The sequence below is a fragment of the Salvia splendens genome, chromosome 4 (genome assembly GCF_004379255.2).
Source record: "Salvia splendens isolate huo1 chromosome 4, SspV2, whole genome shotgun sequence".
Classification (NCBI taxonomy): Eukaryota; Viridiplantae; Streptophyta; class Magnoliopsida; order Lamiales; family Lamiaceae; genus Salvia; species Salvia splendens.
In genome coordinates, this window is record NC_056035.1 from 1354663 (window position 1) to 1374013 (window position 19351).

General features: G+C 35.9%; 3 protein-coding genes across 8 annotated transcripts; all 3 read left to right on the top strand.

Moving 5' to 3' along the window:
• The first annotated feature begins 3938 nt into the window (after window positions 1–3938).
• Window positions 3939–6503, top strand: LOC121801584 (adenylyl cyclase-associated protein 2-like). Its single transcript, XM_042201104.1, has 3 exons — window positions 3939–4093; window positions 4240–4398; window positions 6012–6503. The coding sequence occupies exons 1-3, from the start codon at window positions 4048–4050 to the stop codon at window positions 6323–6325; spliced, it is 519 nt and encodes a 172-aa protein (XP_042057038.1). The 5' UTR covers window positions 3939–4047; the 3' UTR covers window positions 6326–6503.
• A 667-nt stretch (window positions 6504–7170) lies between these two features.
• Window positions 7171–14130, top strand: LOC121797782 (protein FLX-like 3). Of its 5 annotated transcripts, none has more exons than XR_006049960.1 (6): window positions 7171–7305; window positions 8444–8978; window positions 9071–9216; window positions 9681–9760; window positions 9849–10003; window positions 13328–14130. XR_006049960.1 is itself a non-coding variant. In XM_042196495.1 (5 exons), the coding sequence occupies exons 2-5, from the start codon at window positions 8449–8451 to the stop codon at window positions 9915–9917; spliced, it is 825 nt and encodes a 274-aa protein (XP_042052429.1). In that variant the 5' UTR covers window positions 7172–7305; window positions 8438–8448; the 3' UTR covers window positions 9918–10128. The 5 variants fall into 5 exon arrangements, 1 of the variants encoding a protein (XP_042052429.1); XR_006049959.1 differs by having other exon boundaries at window positions 7172–7305; window positions 8438–8978; XR_006049962.1 differs by having other exon boundaries at window positions 7178–7204.
• Window positions 14131–14168: 38 nt separating this feature from the next.
• On the top strand, window positions 14169–17792 carry LOC121797783 (thioredoxin-like 2, chloroplastic). Of its 2 annotated transcripts, XM_042196496.1 has the most exons (5): window positions 14276–14294; window positions 15063–15250; window positions 16036–16218; window positions 17115–17279; window positions 17520–17792. In XM_042196496.1, the coding sequence occupies exons 2-5, from the start codon at window positions 15074–15076 to the stop codon at window positions 17646–17648; spliced, it is 654 nt and encodes a 217-aa protein (XP_042052430.1). In that variant the 5' UTR covers window positions 14276–14294; window positions 15063–15073; the 3' UTR covers window positions 17649–17792. The 2 variants fall into 2 exon arrangements, with proteins under 2 accessions (XP_042052431.1, XP_042052430.1); XM_042196497.1 differs by lacking the exon at window positions 15063–15250 and having other exon boundaries at window positions 14169–14294.
• Window positions 17793–19351: the final 1559 nt, after the last annotated feature.

The following is a 19351-nucleotide window of genomic DNA, read 5'->3' on the forward strand; positions in this document are numbered from 1 at the left end:
GTTCAAAATCGACCAACTATGATTGTCAAACCCGATTACTATGATACGATTTTTCCAGTTCCACTTCCAACTAATCAAAGGGACAGTGTTTTCTACACATGTGCATATGTTCACGACAAGTTATGCTCTATTGCCATTGATGGTGGAAATCTTGTTAATTTTGCTAGCACCGAAGGACCTCTCACGATGGGTATAACAATACATACTCGTTCCAATGTTGTGATAAGATGGTAACTTTATATCCCCATTACCCCGCGCAAACCCTTCTGAAAAATATGTTGAGATCAAGACAAGATATGCGTGATATGATGCGTGCGAATAGAGTCATTACAAAAACAACGAAACAGCAGTCCAAGCCTCGCCCGCCAACCAATGCGGCCCAGTCAAGCTTACGCCCCCAACGACTGAGATCCAAACCTATTAAGTTTCGAGATTATGTTTCAAGAATGGATACTATCTGTTTTGATTAGTTTTTTTTTTCATGTTTATGTCTTTCTTTGTCGATTCTTTCCCCAATCAGCATGACTAGTATTTTTATGTAACTTAGTTACCAACGCAGTTGTCTTTACCATCCAAGCCCAACTTTGCAGGTATGTATTTACATATATGTTTCAATCTCGTATTTCATTTCACTAATATAACAGGAATCATGAAGCTACGTTCCCTCCTGGCGCGCTTGATAGGCGTCTGGCTGAGCTCAGTCGCAGGACCTTCCCGACCAATGAATCTGTTTTATGTACTAATTCTACAGTTATTATATGTACTAAAATATCCTAACTATATTCTCTTGTAGCATCAAGCAATGGTGTCAACTGGAATCAAATCTTCATCAAGACAGAACCACCACTCTCTTGTTCTTGATCAACCACTATAAATAGGGATAGAGGTATGCTCGAGCGGCGGCAGTGACGAATGGCTTGGCGGACAGCAGAGGAGGTTGCAGGACGGAGGCGAACAGCTACGCTGCAGCACGGAGAGCGGCGTCCGGCAGTGTAACAGTGATACTGACTGTCTACTGGAGGCGCATGAGTCGCGAAGCAGCATGCGACTGAAACGGTGGAGACGCTCTAAACGCGCAGCACCTCGTACTATAATGTGTAAGCTCCTTGCCGCTAGGACAAAGGCTCTGGACACTTCATTCCATTAGTTTATTACTTCATGTTATGACATAATTATCTCTCAATTGAATAAATTCGGTATGTAATGAATGTGAAAAATAACACAACATCAGCTCATCTAATCCATCAAAAACAAGACCCAGTGGTCCTAATTTGATACAAATACGATCTATGCATGTTTGTGTATGTGTCGTGTTTGGTGACAAAAGTCACAAATGTTTACTAATTTCGTTAATTTCCTAATTTCTGTTTCATTGTTTTTTAGATGACGTGGCTCCTGGCTCCTTGGAACGACGTAGTTAGCATGGCAAAACCCTCCCCAAAACCGGGGAGGGATCCCCTGCTGTGCTATTATGCACAAATACATCAAAATTTTTATAATAAAAAATATTAAAATATATTTTTATTTAAAAATAACATAATAGCTTGAGTGGAGTAGCAGCCACAGCCACAGCAGGGATCCAAATCCCCCCAAAACCCCTTAGATTTCTGCTTTAGATCTCTGTGAAGAAGAATGGGTGGTGAGGGCCCTCTGTTCTTCGCCGGCAAACCGAAAAAATATATCCATGGGAAAATCCTTCTGTTTTTCTGATTTCTAATCGTACGAGTTAATGATGGGGATTGTATTTTGGTGCTTTATTCTGATAGATCTTATTTTCATTTCCTGATTCGTGATAGCGAAGCTGAAGGCATCTGTGGCTCCTCCTCCTTCGCCGCCTCGTCTACCACAACGTCCGAAGGGGTTCTTCCGCAGCCGCTATAGGGTTATCGTTCCACTCTTGCTGGCCATCAATTTCTCCATCGGAGGTTTTCCCCTAATTCATTTGAGAAAGATCTGCGTATCTACATTTGTCTGCTTTTTATTATTTTTTTTATGTGTGTGTCGATTTGAAACCTAAGCCTTACCCAAGCGCTGTGTGTTGATCTTTGTGATTTTGTGGCGTTATAATTGTGTCCATCAGTAGGTACGATCATATGAAATTAGGTATCCCTGAGTTTTCGAGATCATATGATTTTGCGGTGTTATAATCTTGTGTGAATGCTATGAATAAAGGTTGCTTCGAAAAATATGTTAACAATTGATTGCGGATTAAGATATACAGCAAGTTTTAAGACTATTTGATCGTTATGATTGAGTTCATAGATTGATAGCTTTTGTTTTAAATGTTTCACCCATGCTTCATGCTTATTTGGCATTGATGATAGTTTCTACCTATAGTGTCTAGAAATGTATACCATGGGCAGGGCAAAGCCATCTCATTCAGGAACCATCTCGCCAGTTTTATATGATGATTTATTTTGTGAATTTATATTCCGTACTCTTGTTTCCTTGGTTAGCATTTGAAATTTGAGAACATGTAGTTTTGTCTGGTGAATGGCTCATCCTAGTCGCGATTTGGGCCCCAAACGGTAAGGAGAGACACGTCCATGGCCTATGATTATGCATCTCTATAACAACCTTTAATGATGCATAGAAATGGCTGAGCATTAGTCTTTCCACCTATTCAACCATTTCCATGTGGATTAGTCTCTGTAGTTTCTGATGGCTGATACCTGTCCTAACTCCCAAGGATTTTTTTTATTTACGCCTTTCTGTTCATACGCACTGACATACTGATATGTATCCTTGGATTATCATAGGATAAAGCCTTTTTGGATGCAGTGAGCACCTAAATAAGATATATCTCTGCATTGTATCTCTGCTTATATATTTGGGCTATGAAGAACCATATCCTAACTTACTTTATGCGTTGCAAGTTTAATATACTGCCCGGATAACTGGACTGATAGGTAGCATTTTGTGCAGCCTATGTTCTTGTGAAGACTACATTAAGAGATAGGAGAATTTCAGAGGAGAAAGCGGCTGAAGAACTTACTAGCTCTAGATCAGAGGAGAAAGTGCCTGAAGAAATTACTAGTTCTAGATCGACATCCACAGCGTAAAAGCTAGAGGTGAATAAGAAATTGAAGAAGCCCATATACCCTTGAGATGCTGAAAAGAAATTGCATTGATGATGAGAAAGCTCTGAAACAGTTAAAGTCAAAGACATGTCCCTCCACAACTTTCTGATAAGTTTCTTACTCATGAAGATCATTGAGCAGTTCTTCTATTCACTAAAAATCCCATTGGTGATTAGAACCAGAATTTAGAAAATAGAATCAATATTACAATTTTGAAATGAAGCTTTGTTGTGTTGGTATTGTTTAGTTCAGATGTGGAAAACTGTGGTTAAAATTGATACAGTTTCAATTTTTTGGGGGGTAATTTACAGGTAATGCATTTTCCTTATCTCCTTGATTTATCATTGTTGGTGTCATATCAGGAAACATTAATTTATGCAATATATTGAAATGATAGTATGATAGTAATATTTAAAGCCATATGTCATAATTGAATGGTCAATGGAATTATTGGTGATAAACTGATAATATAGTGATAATAATGTGATATACTGTGGAAAATGGATTATTACACTTCAATGGGAAAGTTGTTCGAATTTATGTGCTGGTGAACATTAAAATTGACATCCAAAATATTCTTGTAAACAATAAGTTGATCCAAAACTTAACCTGTCTAATTATTAAACACTTTCTACTTAATAATTTTTTTTATCGATAATTCTCTAATTTGTGAATAAAAAAACCCATGATTATATGAAGATATCAGTCATATCACTACTATACTAAGTATTATTTATTTTTTAAAGTTCTCTGAATACTCCGATTATCAATAATAATAATAATAATAATAATAATAATAATAATAATAATAATAATAATAATATAAGCAAACGACGTCGTGGCGATGTGGAAAGCCACCCCTAAACCCACGGACTGAGAAAAGAATAATTACAGCGAGACTTCACCTGAAACAGAAGGGAAAACAAGCAAAAGGGGAAAAACTTGGAGAAGAAGAATAAGATCAACAATGAGCGACGAAGGCCCCAAGCTCTTCACCAACAAACCTAAAAAATGTATGTATTCACAATTTTAACAGTGATATCTTCTATCTATACTCTTTTCGTTTTGATCTGTGACCTGATGGTTGGCTATTTTAATCAGCTGGCGTCGATTTGTTCTGATTACTAATAGTAATATCGTATTCTTTTTTCTTGTGTAGCTCAGTTGAAGGCATCTGGAATGACATCCTCGTCGTCAGCGGGAGCCACAGCTCCTCCGCCGCCACCGCCACCACCGCCGACGCCGCCGGTTAAGGAGACGTTCCAGCGCTTTAAGTTCTATAAGACGATTGCGTTGGTTCTCAGTTTAACTGTTGGAGGTTCTGATTTATTTATCATCTCAATTTCTACTATTTTTTTGTTTATTTTGGCTTTGTATCATCGTCTGGTTGTGCTATTCGTGTTTGCTATATTGATTTCTGATTATTGTTGTTTGCGCGAGAATGAATTTATGCGCGTTTTAGCTTGCGGTAGGTTCTAAGTCCGCAACGTTATGTTAGTTTAGAGAATGCTTTCATTTCTTCTTTATCAGATGCATATAACGTAGCTGTACTGCTTCAACTTGTGTATGGTTTGTATGTTTTGATTGATGACATCTTTTTGCTTGAATCTTTTGCCTTTGCTGTTATTAGTTTTATTTGATCCATATTATGTATGAGGAATGTAGTGGATTAAAATCAGCATTGTGCGAGGAGTGGGCATGGGCTACATTACTTAGGTTTTTTATGGATTTTTTGCTTTTCTGGTGATCTTTGAAATTTGAATTTTAAGAACTAGATAAAAATGACTTTGTAGCTGTATCCGTGCATATATATTCCTGAATTTCTTGTCATAATAGGATAGCTTGTACAAGATTTGATGGTGAACCTGATGCTGCATTAAAATTGTTAATTGTCATTTTTTGCTTCAATGCACTCATTGTTAGTGGTGGTTCTCAGCCCTAGGATAGGATATGTTATCTCTCTATCATGAACTGCAGTTACAGTATATGTAGTAAGCATGGTATTTATACCGACCGTCTCATCCTCCAAATTTATAACAACTATCATCTCTTTCTTCTAGGAGCGCAATTATCTGCAACTAGTTTGGCATAGTTTGCATAAAAACGATACCAATATTATGGAAAGATAACAATTTTCAATTCAACTTGTGTATGCACTAACTAGCTTTGATGTTTCTCTCAAATTTATAGAGAAGGAATGTTCTATCTTACTATCTTTAGAGTGTTTGGTCCTCTTGATGTAATATAAAATTTAACAAAGTCTGCCAATTGTGATACACTGATAGTGCTTAGCTGCTTTATCTTTTCCAACAGTCTTTCTTTTGACTGCTGAGTAGGTCTTACCTTTTGCTGTACTTGTGTAGCTATATGTTTCAGTTGTGAAAATTGAGGAAATGCTAGTTGCAATTGCACTCGCTTTTTAGAAGATGTAACACTTAGGTTCGTCAATTTGTGGACCATCTTGACATACTTCCCTTCTATTAATACGACTATGTCCATCTCTACTTAACAATAGCTTAGCTTTCCCAATTCCATTTCATTTTGAGAGCATTGCGTGTGAGTTGTTGTGACTTCGAATTATCACAGGATATCTATGTTGAGTGAAATAAGAACTAAATATTACTCCCTCCGTCCCCAAAGAATATGCACTTTGGGATCGGCACGAGTTTGAATGCAAAATTGGAAAAGTAAGAGAGAGGTAGAGAGAAAAAGTAATTTAAGTATTGTTAGTGGAAAATGAGTCCCACCTCATTAGAGTGAAAAGAGTTTCTAAAATTAGAAAGTGCATATTCTTGTGGGACGGAGGGAGTATTGCATATTGCATATCTACTTAACCTATGTATATTGTTCCATTTCCCGTTTGATATCCTTCAGACTCTTTGGCAATTTTACATATATACCAGATTATTTTGACCTAGAAACGTCGTGCAGCTTATGCTTTCGCAAGGACTGTGTTGAAAGTAGGACCGCAAGAGAAGAAAGCTGAGGATCCTACAATTTCTACATCATCATCTTCAACCTCTGCCACTGCGACTACTATCACCGAACAGCCTGCTTCCTCACCTGGTGTAGAGCCCATCCAACGACCACCAATCCCGGAGGAACAGCAGCGTGAGCTATACAAATGGATGCTGGAGGAGAAGAGGAAAGCGAAGCCCAGAGACGCAGAAGAGAAAAAGCGCATTGATGAGGAGAAAGGCATTCTAAAACAGTTAATCCGAGCCAAGTCCCTCCCCAAAATCTGACAAATTTCTGCATCTAGGAATGCTTAATTAATTCCTTCTAAACCAAAATCTCACAGGAAATGCCTGCAGTTTGAGAAGAAAATTGTTGTGGTTAGCATAGTCAGGACTTATGAAACATTTCTTAATGAAATTTGAACGTGAATGCTTTGTTTGATGATGATGTCTTGTTATCAAATGATTCATAGTGTACTCCCTCCGTTTCATGATAATGATGCATTTCTTGTCGGCGCGAAAATTAGGAAATATCAAATGTTTGGTGTGTTAAGTGGGGAGAGAATAAAGTAGATAATTGAACAGAGTATGAAGCATAAGAGAGAAAATTGAAAATAGAGTAAAGATAAGAGATAATTAAAGTAAGAATTTAAATGTGCTAATTTTTTTAAAAAAATAAATTATTCTATTATGAAACAGGTTGGAACATCACAAAAAAGAACACAACTATATTAACATAGAATATAGAAAGTGTTATATTGAGATAATAGTGGTTTAAATCATGAAATTTGGTTGTCTTACAAAGTTTGAAACTAAATATTAGTAACACACAAAATTTAAATTTTTCTTAATTGTCTCGTTTCCTTACAAAACGCTTTGGTGAACTCGATATTCGTTTTTTCATCCGAGTAAAAAAAGAACAAAGAATAAATTTTAAATAAAAAATACTATTTATTATAATGAAATGACATCTTACATATCAAATTCTTTTATATTGATGATATATTTTCCAGCCCAATTCTTTTTATATTCATGATATGGGTCTTGGCATAGAGTTGGGCCCATACTAATTAATCTCACGATGAAATTATTATTATTATTAAAATAATAGTGGAATTCCTTCAAACGCAGTCGTTTTGCTGAACAACAAACCAAGCTCAGCTCCTGGTAAAAATTTGTTCCATCTAATTGAGTTTTTCTTCTAACCCTACCGCTGTTTGGTTTTATAGCTGAGTTCTTTGAGTTTTTTGTTTCCTCTCCCGTTTAAGGTAAGAAAGTTCATTGATTTTATTGTTTTAATTAACAAAAAATTCAGATTGGTTTTGAAATTTGTTGTTTAATATTTTATGTTTTAGCTCTATTTTTGCGTGTATAAATATATATGTTGTTGAATGAGCTGGTCGATGATTACTGTTTGGAGAATTCGTTTGAGTGAAACAGCTTTTAGATTGTATAATTCATGAGATCGTGGGTGGATGGAGTGGGGTGGGTGGGGGTATTTGATTGTTGTCTGATGTTGTTAGTTCATGTATTTTCTTGTTATAATTTGTTAAGGGTGATTTGATGCCCACAATTTCTTGTTTGATGGGTAAGCGTGTGAATTTTATCATTGGGGTTCATTATACCGTAGATTGATTTGATTACACTTACTTTTTCAACCTGATATTTAGATGATGTGTATTTGTTTTGCACGTGTTTGTAGTTAAATTTTCTGGACTCATCTAAGGAAATTAAATTCCGTGATTCGTTGAGTTGGAAGTGGCGGTATGTAAATTAAAGGTGGGAAATTAGATTCAGGTGATTCGCTAAGTTGGAAGTGGCGGTGTATAAATTAAAGGTGGGAAATTAGATTCAGGTGATTCGTTTAGTTGGAAGTGGCGGTATATAAATTAAAGGTGGAAAATTAAATACATGTGATTCGTTGTTGGAAATGGCAGTATATAAATTAAAGGTGGGAATTAATTACAGGTGATTTGTTGAGTTGGAAGTGGCGGTATATGAATTAAAGGAGGGTTTGGCGTACAGCCGTACACGTGTTCATCTTACTGTATAAGATCCCGGATTTGAACTGAGGGTGTTCCATTTCGGTCCTTATTAAGTTCCTGGATTTTCATTTTATATCGAGGCGTTATTTCACATGGAGCATATATATTATACTTTTATGTCCATTAAATTGGTCCTTATTAAGGAATGGCGATTTTCTCTTTGGATAGAAAATGTTTGTTGTTCCTTCTCGCGAGCTAAGTGTAAACACTCTAAAAGCTCACTATTGAGTGCGTTTACTCAGTAGTTTTTTATCAAACTAAAGAAGTTCAAACTATGAAAAACTTTCTATTAGTGAAGTTTTCCTTACTGTTTCAGTATTATAAATGTATTCTTCATTTTTTCCTTGTTTTAAAGTTATAGTTTAGATGGCGGGAAGAAATCGAGGTTCTCGTGAAGTTTTTGGCCACCGGCGCGGGTATCCAGCAGAGGAGCATATCCCTCGAGGCCCTTTAATCCGGCCTATACCTCCTCATCCTGCTCTGTTAGAGGAAGAACTTGAAATTCGACATCTTGAGCTTAGGAGGCTTCTAGATGAAAATCGAAGACTGGTAGAGGACAGAATTGCTTTGGAGCGAGATTTAAATTCTGCAAGGGAAGAGTTCCGTCGCATGAATCTAGGCATTAATGATATGCGCGCTGAACAAGACCTCCAATCTAGGGAGCTTATCGAAAGGGTTCTGAAGTTGGATGCTGACCTTCGGGCTACTGAGCCTATAAAAATTGAGGCTGCAAAACTTCGCGATGAGATTCATAGACTGAATGCCATTAGGCAGGATCTAACCGGGCAAATTCAGGGTCTCTCTCAAGAACTTGCTAAGTGTCGGGCTGAAAACCAGAAAATGCCTGGTTTAAAGACTGAGATTGACGAACTGCATCAGGAACTTGTGCGAGCTAGGTTTGCCCTTGCTACCACTTTTTATCTGAAATTCTTGCACTGTGTAGAAGCTAGGGCTACTTCTGATTAAGTTAATGTCTTCTCACATGCAGAACTGCTGTCGATTTTGAAAAGAATGCACATATTGAGCTGATGGAACAGAGGCAGGCAATGGAGAAGAACATGGTCGGCATGGCTCGTGAAGTTGAGAAGCTGCGTTCTGAGCTTGCAAATTCTAGTGCTAGAGCATGGAATGCAGGTTGATACTGTCTTCTTTCATTTCACTAAAGGTTCTTCAGTAAATGCATTAAAGTCCTAATTCTAGTATATTCTCCATCTCCTTTATTTACTTAGTGGTAACCATGTAGTGAGTGTAGACTTGTGAAGAATTCCTCCTTGCCTTCTTCCCTTTTCTGTTGGTCTTGGTACATTTCAGCAGTTCATAATAGAAAATGGGTGAATCTTTTTTAGCTTGCATAGTGACCAAGTTAGTGGTCACAGAAGCTAAACATATATGCTATGGTTCTCTTAGATTGTTGCTCTAGTCTTGTTTTACTGACTGTAACTTATAATTGTTGATAAATTTTACTAGAGATAAGTATGTGTTTTGTGTGCATGTAAGTATACTGACTGGCATTAGGTTTTATTAGCTGTTAATATTTGTTCCCTCTGAGGCCTTATCTATTATTTTAACTTTGTTGTATATAAATGCTGTTTTCTAAGGTGGGGCCTATGGAATGAAGTACAAACACCCTGATGCCAATTTTCCTGCCCCTTATGATGACGCATATGGGGTTCGCCAGGTGTGGATGCAACTGAACAGGAACTTAATAATTTAACTTATATATTTAAGTTATCACGTCGTTAACCATTTAATGTTTGTTACACAAGGGTCCTTCATATGGTTCCAGTTCTGCTTCCTGGGGAGGCCATGAAAAACCAAGGATGAATCGCCGTTGATGATATGTGGAGGATTAATGCGTAAGGGCTTCCCTTGCAAGCATTGTTGCTGCCCAATAGAGTACAGGGCAAAAAACTGTGACTTTGTGCGTATCATACCCTGTAGCTTAATGCTTATATTACTTGTCATCTTTAAATATCTGTATAGAAGAGTGGGGCTTCTATCTTGACTTCTTCCTTTGACTATAATCAGGACTCACTATCTTCACTATCTTCATTCTTCTTTATATTATTTCTGTTACTCTCCCACCGCGGTTTCTACTTCTGATTGTTTCATATTCAAAACATCCGTGGAGTTGGTTGTTAAGATTTGGATAAATATGGCGCTGTTTAAGTGTTAGAGCTTGAGTTGCTGTATTGAAGGATTCCATGGGTTTGGAGGAATATTTATTCTTATAATGGTGAATTTGGTCATCATTGTCAAAAATTGAAATTAGTTTTTGAATTGCTCTCACATAAGTTGTTGATGACTGTGTTCTCCAGGTTTAATTAGTTGTGATTGTGTGATGCCTTATTCCTACGAATTAGCTGATTCAGATTAGAGTCAGATAGACCTCTCTTTGACAGGGAATAGTTATTGAATTAGTAAACATTGTGGTGCTTCTTGAATTATCTCAGCAAGTATCATTTAAAACTTATATTGTTATTTCTGCTTCAAATGGATCTGATTGAGATCAAATTTCTGTTTGAGTTTTTGAGGATTGGGTTGCTATTTCTCGCAACTTATCTTCTTTTACTTCGATAAGGTTGCCCGAGGGCACAACAATCTTTTGATCATCTGTGGAGGAATCTCTTAGCTGGTGTATAATTTCCTATGCCTAGAAATGTACCGATGAAGTATGAACTAAGTTAATCTTTACACCCTCTGACTTCTGAGTGAAATATCAATGAGGTGGATGCAGTGGAAGACTGGAAGACTGGAAGACTTCGGTGTGGTTCTCTGTGATCCTAGTTGAGTTTTGACTATTAGATTGTACACCCACCCTCTGTCTGCCATAAGGAGTCCCAATTTGCCATCGATTAGGAGTCTCGGTTCACTTTTACTATAAATAGTATGTAGGTCCCACATTCCACTAGCTCATTACACTCACTTTGATTATAAAACTAATATATAAAAATGGGACCTACATTCCACTATCTTTTCTAACCCACTTTCTTTATATTTCTTAAAACCCGTGCCGAACTCAATTCGGACACCTCATTGCTGACGGAGGGAGTGTCATCTTTTCCCCTGAGCTTGTTGCTGGATGTTGATGATTTACTAAGGATGTGACAACACTGCAATGAAACTTGGAAAGTTTATATTTAGGGATTGTTGCTGTGTTGTTGATTTTACTAGGAATGGGAAACTCTGCTAGTGTATGTTTTTTGGTCAATAGAAGTATCTTGTTTGCAACTTCTACTTGATTTCTTAGGTATGTAGACTAGTCTTATTTTTAGAAATGATTAGAAAGTGTTTCATTAGAATTTGAGAAGTGTGAAACAAAAATTTCCTAAGCCATCTCTATGTGATTTCTTGGTGGAATTAGAGTATAAAATGTAAAAAAACTCAATATACATTCTTCTAAGGCTCACTTTGGATCTGAATTTTGTCACTATATATCCTATTTTGTTCGGATTAGCAATCAAAAGTTTGTCGTGCTCTCCAGCCTAATTGACATTATGTAGGTTATAGTATCCTCTCAGATGAGAAAACCTCTATATGGTTCCCTGGTGATATATTTATCTAGCAAAGTAGTTATCTCAAGTCCTCAGTGAGCAAGCTCCTCTATGCATCGGAATGGTTCAGCAAGGATGGAAAAACTGATGGTGATTAGCGGCTGAATGATGAAAGCTGAGTACTACGTCCTCCGCCTTTTGGGTATTGCCTCTCCTGATTAGTTTGCAATTTATATGTATTTTTGTGTTCAGGTGCTTTAAGATGTGAGTACACCCTCCCTCCCCCTAAAATCATTCTTATGCTTTATTGCTCTTGTTCTGGAACTGCCTTGACCAATGACAAGTTGTTTCTTTGAGTCTAGTGTCACTTCTTGCTTAATATTTATTGTTCCTTATGCTGAGTATAATCTGATAGAGGAGAGAAAATCAGATATTCGATGAGAGCCATGCTATGCAAAGATTGTGGTTAGTTTACCTCCATTCATTATTATCAAAATTAGATACATGGGTGAGGTGATGCACACCAGCAGTCTTGAAATGGAAGGAGGTTACCCATGATAATGGCACTTAGAAAGTGCTTTCTTATGCGTAAGAATGTTCACTTTGGCTCCGGATATAGTGAGAATGAGAAGATGAGACGTGTGAGGGAAGAAATTTTTGTTTGAGCTCCTCACTTTAGGCATTTTGATAAGCTCCCTTACCTGCATCTGTGGCTGGTTGGTGTTGTAGTTAGGTAGTAATTCTGAGGTGTACAGACTACAGAGTGGACTGGCATTTTTTGGAAATTTGAATGACCTAGAGTTTTTCCAGCATCTTATTTGAGCTCTAGAGGAATATTACGCAGTTTGCCTGTGATAGTATCTGTATTTACTGCATGAGATGGGCAAGGAATCAGCCATTGATTTGTGGAATATGAACTGGATAAGGGAATCACCATCCCACGTATAAGCCAGTAATATGGTTGACAAGGTTTATAAGAACAATGATGGTTATATTCTACTGTACCTACACTAGAATATCCAGAGGCTAGTTATATATGTGATTTCAACATGTTCAATCAAATGAATTGGTTGCAGGTTCTTGTCTCACTAATCAGTTTTACCTGCCAAGGATCTCCTATTTGGAAATGAGTTTGACCATTATGCAAATGGATTGACAATTGTCTCTCAGCATGCTCTCAATCTATAGTCGCAAGATTGACTAGTTTAGTTTTTATCCCTGTCATCATTATCAATATAGGATAAGTTGAATGGTACAGTTAGATCTCTCGGTTGATCACAGTTTTGGTTAAAATAGCATTGTTTGGTAGCTACTGTGAGCATGTTGTCATATTCTGGGATGACAAAGGGAATCATAGTCAAGAAGTCCTGACATTAGATAGCTTATGGTCTTCAATAGTTTGTGCCAGTGCTTTATCTGGGTTGAAAGGTGCTACATTGGCTATTGAAAACTGTTGATGAAGCTCATAATATCTCTGAGACAGTTGTATGAGAATGAGTAAGCTGTGATGGAAGCTTGTTCAGTCGTGCTCCTTCGTACGGAAGAGAGAGAGAGGAGCTTTCTAGTATTATGTAATTGGATTCTGTATAATATCTTATAGGAGACTCTTAGTGATGCTGTATTGTGTGAGACTAAAAATATCTCAGTTGGACATCTTCATGTCATGTTTCTATTTTCTATAGTTCTTTATGCTTCCTCATGAATTATCTGCTTCTTAAGAATTGTTTTAATGGCTTCCGGGTTTCTTGCAGATGAGGAGTCATCGCTGCTTCTACACAAAACTCTCCAGCATGTGTGGTAAGTGTATCAGGTAAAGTAGTTCTCTCCTCGTTCTAAAATTTAGGTCTGCTATTGTTCTATGATTCAGAAATCAGTTTTGAGTTTGGTACTCAGGTAAGAAACCACCACACCACTTTAAAAAATAGATTTACTTGCAACTATTTTGTTTTCATGTTTATTATCGCTTAAGGGGCTGGATCATGTTTCATGGTTTGAGTTTGCTGGGGAAATGCTTCGGAAGACAGGTTTAATGCAAGTAAACAGCGTAATAATCATAATAGTTTACAGTAGTTTATTACTACAAATTATGGTCATCGCGATTATAGTAGTGAATTAAATTATAGCCTTAAGCTCAGTCCAATTCAACATTTTGATATTCCTCTCAATTATTTGGAGTCTTCAACTCTTCATGGATCAGTATCTTGCTTGAACTGTTGCAGTTTTCTTGGACTGGCACAATATCTAAATGATGATATCTTGTTTTTTTTTTTTGTTTTTTCATATTTTGTTTCTGAGACATGATTGATCGTTTGATACATTCTGACCGTGATCAGAGAACTAGATTAGCGACGCTCTTGCCCTTCTGGGTAGAAGCTTTTCGGTCAAGCTCTTCGTTTTGTTTAATTCTCTATATTTTTTTCACGGTACATGATCGGAAGGCATTCCATTAGCTTTGTAGTTTTTTTATCAAATTGTTTGTGTTGGAATGATCAGTTTCTGTATAAATCGAATGTGCACGTTGTACTATTAGGCAGTATAGCGTTGAATTGTGATATGTTTTTTATTTGTTAATTTCTTGATAATTTTATAAATTTGAAATCGGTAATTAATGGGTCCAAGAAAAAATTAACAGGTGAAATATTATTTGCTGCAATGGAGAATGACTTCATTTTGTCCAACTGCTCCAAAATTAGTCTACAAAATGAAATCTCAATTGAGGTACTTCGACATGACATTTTGTAGGCATTATTTTGGAATTTTGTGGTTACAATTATACGTAGGCCAATCAAAGTTCGGATGATTTATGTAATGGTGAATTTAACGAAAAATCACAATTTGGAAATGTGATTTTTTACTATATTGAACAAACAAAGTATCTCAAAATTCGTAGTACTCATTTTCTTGATTAGGACACAAGGAAAAATAATATAAAGGCACTATATAGGATGAAAGAAATCATGTCATAGTATTATTTTGCAATTTAGACATGGACACTTGATAATTACTAGTATAATATTCAAAATAAGTATGGGTTGTACGACCATTTAATTTACTGTCGAAAACTATCAATAAAAATATAGGGTGGTCACAACTCTAATGTTCGATCTAACAATATTATATTATACAAATTGATTCACTATTTTTATTTTTAAGAAATGAAGAAAAAAATAGTGAAATAGTAAAATAATGATTTAGTGGATTGCGTGTGTGTGGTCTATTTACTAAAAACACTTTAAAATTGTAAATATTTTATAAAATGGATCATTAATTTTTGTGGGAAGGGAGTAAATTTTTGTTAAAAAAGAAAAGAAAATTGCAGCTGCATTTGATTATAGTTTGACTATACAATTTGGCGTTTTCCTGTTTGCGTAGGATCTGATATAAACAAAGCCCACATTTATATCCCTTTCACTACTCCAAATTTATTTTTTATTTATATCATAGCAATCCGCAATTATTTACGAAACAATTCTGGAAAATTGTCAGGAAAGATCAATATGCTGGCAAAATCTGTTGCCCCACAAAATTCCTATGATATATCAAAAATTTATCTTGTTTCAAGTCGGATTTATTGTCTTCAGCTTGCGGGGGAATGCAAACCAAGTTCAAGAAATTGCGGATTTTCATATTCGTTTGCTGCTAAACCTAAAAAAAGTGGAATATTCTTGTTAAAGGTTAAAAAGATTCCATCTTTTCTCGTTGGCCGAGGCTTTTGCCCACTTTTAGATGTTAATCCTTTCCCCCTGTTTTAGGAAGTGTTTAATGTTGGAGAGTGTGTTAAATGGTTGAGTTATGTTAGATTGCGATTCTGTGAATCTTCTTGCTGTATATATTGGAATATAGAGTTTCTAGATTAAATTTTATAGGTTTATTCGAAAAAACGTGAGCTTGATGAATTCAATTTGTGTGTGTGTGGTGTGTGGAATGAAAAGGGTGGCTTTACCTTGAAATTTTGCTAAGTGTTTCCTAGTTATGGAAGCAGTCAACCTTGCAGAATTTAATTGGAAAGTTCATGTACAAAAATGTCAATTTGTGTGTGTGAGAGAGGGATGGTATTGGTAGAATCATGGAATGAAAAGGATGGCTTTACTTTGAAATATTGTTACTATTTGCTAGCTATGGAAGTAATCAACTTTGCAGGAATTTAGATAGAGTTTATACATTAAATTTTATAGTTTTACATGTGTATGTGAGTGATTGTGTGTGAGAGAGAGAGAGTCTCAGTGTAGTCATGGTATTGGTAGGATCATGGAATGAAAAGGATGACTTTACCTTGAAATTTTGTTATTTGGTAGCTATGGAAGAAATCAACTTTGCAGGATTATGTCTTGTGTTATTAAACTTTTACAGCAAGAAATAGAATGTCTCTTTAGATTTGGTCTTCTTCATAGCATCAATTGTAAGGCTGTGCTCTCTCTCTCTCTCTCTCTCTGGCTAATGCTTCATGAGGAATTAACAGGCACATGCTGCTGCTGCTGAAACTAATCAGCCGGAATGGTGGGAAAAGAATGCTGGCCCGAATATGATTGACATTAAATCCACACAAGAATTTGTAGACGCATTGAGTCAGGCTGGAGATAGATTGGTCATTGTCGAATTCTTTGGTGCGTGGTGTGCTTCTTGTCGAGCTCTATTTCCCAAAGTAAGTGCCCTGTTTTCACTTGCTGGTTTTCGTTGTGCTTCCCTGCATTTAGCATTTTGTCTACTTGGGTAAGGAAAATTTCACATTAACTCTAGATTCAATCTTCTTAGCATTTTTGTGGAACCGAACATCTTGATTGTGAATCTGTGATAGAGTTGTGGTTTGCCCGAATAATGAGGATTAGTCTATGCTCTCAAAAACAAACGGGATCTCTTCAAGTAGCAAACTTCATTTCAAGATCCCTTTTTTATATCCAAATTACCTCTGCATTGGCATTTATTTTCTCAGCTTTTGATGCTTTGATTGTTGAGATAGTTTACTCTTGTTTTAGCTACCTCTGCAGTGACATACGCTCTCATATAGGTCATCATTGGATTTCTTATTGATCGTGAATCTATGATAGAGTTGTGCCTGAATAATGATGGTTAGTTTATGCTCTCAAATAAATGGGATGTCTTCAAGTAGCAAACTTCATTTAAAATTCCCTTTTCGCATCCCAAATTACCTCTGTAGTGACCTATATTTCTCAGATTTTGATGCTTCGATCTGTTGTGACTTATGCTGTCATACAGATCGTCGTTGGATTTCTTTTCACGCTACCTCTAGATTCAATCTTAGCATTTTTGTAGAACTTCTTGATCTTGAATCTGTGATTGAGTTTTATGCTCTCAAATAAGTGGGATCACTTCAAGTAAAACTTCATTTCAAGATCCATTTCGCGTCCCCAAATTTCCTCTGCAGCGACCTATATTTTCTCAGCTTTTGATGCTTCAATCGTTAAGATAGTTTAGTTTACCTTTCCAGTTACCTATGCTGTCATATAAATACCAAGTTACATTTTCCAACGAACAAATATCAAGATTTTTGCTATGTCCGCTGATGTCCTTTGCGTTTAGATCTGCAGGTTTGCCGAGCAACACCCAGAAATCATTTTCCTTAAGGTGAACTTCGATGAGAACAAGCCCCTCTGCAAAAGCCTAAACATAAAGGTTCTTCCGTATTTCCACTTCTACAAGGGAGCTGATGGCTTGGTTGACTCGTTCTCATGCTCTCTTGCCAAGGTAAAACCTCACACAATCCTCTTTATATTCGAACAATAGCTACGTTTCTTATTTGACCAAATGAACATTTGTCGATTTACACTTGAGTTATTCAAAACTGTTGGTTGATTCGTTTTGCCTATTTTGGTCGATCTGGACATCGAATGATGCCTACTTACTATCTAAGTTGAGAGTTAATATTCATATCACCCTATGTATCATTCGTAGCGAAATAATGTTATACTGTGTAATCTTATGCAGCTCCAGAAACTGAAGGATGCCATCGCGACTCATAACAAAGCTCGTCATAGCAATAGCACCCCGGATTCTAATGGTGGCGTTGGTGATAGCGTGGATGTATCTGCATCTCACGATGACATTCAATTGTGACCCGAATTCGAGTTTGTAGCTTTCTAATTTTTCCAATCTGTGCAACTTTGTACATAGATAGATAGCTCTTTGTAAAAGTAACTGAATATATGCTTTGCCCATCCAAATTTCCAGTCTATTTGGTTATAATCTGATTGTTTCTTATTTTCCTTGTAAATGAATTAGTATAGACCTCGTTATTTTCATCTCGAGGCCTTCTTATTTTCCATTTTGATCTGTCTCATAAAGCTTAGTCAATTTTCATTTTTGATAACTTGACTTGTATGTGATGGGAATATGAGTTGGTTCAAGATCTTATGGACCATTATTTTTGTCCAACTTTAGATTTAGACTTGTGGCCCATTATAAATTTAAAAAATTAAACATAGCCAACTATTTTAAATTTCTTGTTTATTTCTTGGTTTTATTAAAATTAGAAAATGATCAATCTCGCTGACATTCACATTTTAAAATCTTTCCTTTCACAATCGATGTCTTTAATTCATTAACTTGCAAATCACACAAAAATAAAATCTACTAGTAATTGCTAATATCTACAAAAACGGTCTCTTTCTTGCTAGAGTAAAAAAAAATATTGTATAGTATAAATAATTTCTGAATTTAAGATATAACTGTATGGTACATTGGTACTCTTACTATACATCAAGAATTCTTCCTATAATAATTGTGTTGTGTTCTTTTTCAAGGTGTAATGAAATTAGTAGGTCATTTCCTCTTTTGACTATTAATCCTTTTATTTCTTCTTACTATTATTTTCTTTTCACTTTTTTCTATTTTATTATCTCTATTTTATTTATTAAACACCACTTTTAAAAGATTTTCACCACGTAACAGATGAAGTACTTTTCCGATATACTATAATCTATTTGTCCATTATTAACAATCTTGATAGATGACATGAGTTTTAAAATAAAATTGATAAATTATAGGAGAGAAATAGAAAAAAATAGTAGAGAATTTTATCTATTTCATTAAATTAGAGAAGGTAATAAATTTTCGGATAACAATCTAAAATAAGAAACGAAATTATTAATTGTGGATGTAGGAGGATGTATATAGAATTAATATTAACTACTATTGATGCTATATATTTCACACATTTTGTGGGTGGAGGGAATACTATCCATGCTATATATTTCACATATTTCGTGGACGGATGGAGTACTATCGATGCGATTGCTATATATTTCACGCATTTTGTCGATATGAGATATACCAATCAAATTCCTTATAATCATTGGCCAATTTTCAGTGTTGTGGACACGTGACAATAGACTTTTCTAGAGGCCCCCACAATAGTTATGTCATTGAAAGTTAGTATTTGTATTTTGTTTAAATAGTGAAGTATTTGTGATAATATAGATTAGTAGATGAAACAAGCCACGTGGCATTATGCGAGTAGTGGCCCACTATGATGAGTGTGGTCTTATCCACATTTGAGACCAACAAGAAAAGGCCCAAAAGCCCATGACCCATGTGAGGGGGTTAGTTGGATATGTGTTGCTACTTTATACAACCAAACTTAGTTTATCATGTAGAGATTGGTTATTTATTTTCAAGTTTCTATATTTTAGCTTTTGTTTGTTTTTGCAAACTCAACATTTATTGGGGGTTTTCTTTTGTTTGGATATTTCGATGAGCTTCTTTGAAAAATAAAGTACCCCATCAAAGTAAGAGTTTTTCAAATCTTTCTAGTGCTTTAT

Coding starts and splice junctions, on each gene's coding strand:
- LOC121801584 (XM_042201104.1), top strand. CDS start 4,048: ATGAGCGACGAAGGCCCCAAGCTCTTCACCAACAAACCTAAAAAAT. Junction 4,094..4,239: donor CACCAACAAACCTAAAAAAT/GTATGTATTCAC, acceptor TTTCTTGTGTAG/CTCAGTTGAAGGCATCTGGA. Junction 4,399..6,011: donor TCTCAGTTTAACTGTTGGAG/GTTCTGATTTAT, acceptor AACGTCGTGCAG/CTTATGCTTTCGCAAGGACT.
- LOC121797782 (XM_042196495.1), top strand. CDS start 8,449: ATGGCGGGAAGAAATCGAGGTTCTCGTGAAGTTTTTGGCCACCGGCGC. Junction 9,217..9,680: donor TGCTAGAGCATGGAATGCAG/GTTGATACTGTC, acceptor CTGTTTTCTAAG/GTGGGGCCTATGGAATGAAG. Junction 9,761..9,848: donor ACGCATATGGGGTTCGCCAG/GTGTGGATGCAA, acceptor TTGTTACACAAG/GGTCCTTCATATGGTTCCAG.
- LOC121797783 (XM_042196496.1), top strand. CDS start 15,074: ATGCTGGCAAAATCTGTTGCCCCACAAAATTCCTATGATATATCAAAA. Junction 15,251..16,035: donor GTGGAATATTCTTGTTAAAG/GTTAAAAAGATT, acceptor AGGAATTAACAG/GCACATGCTGCTGCTGCTGA. Junction 17,280..17,519: donor TCTCATGCTCTCTTGCCAAG/GTAAAACCTCAC, acceptor AATCTTATGCAG/CTCCAGAAACTGAAGGATGC.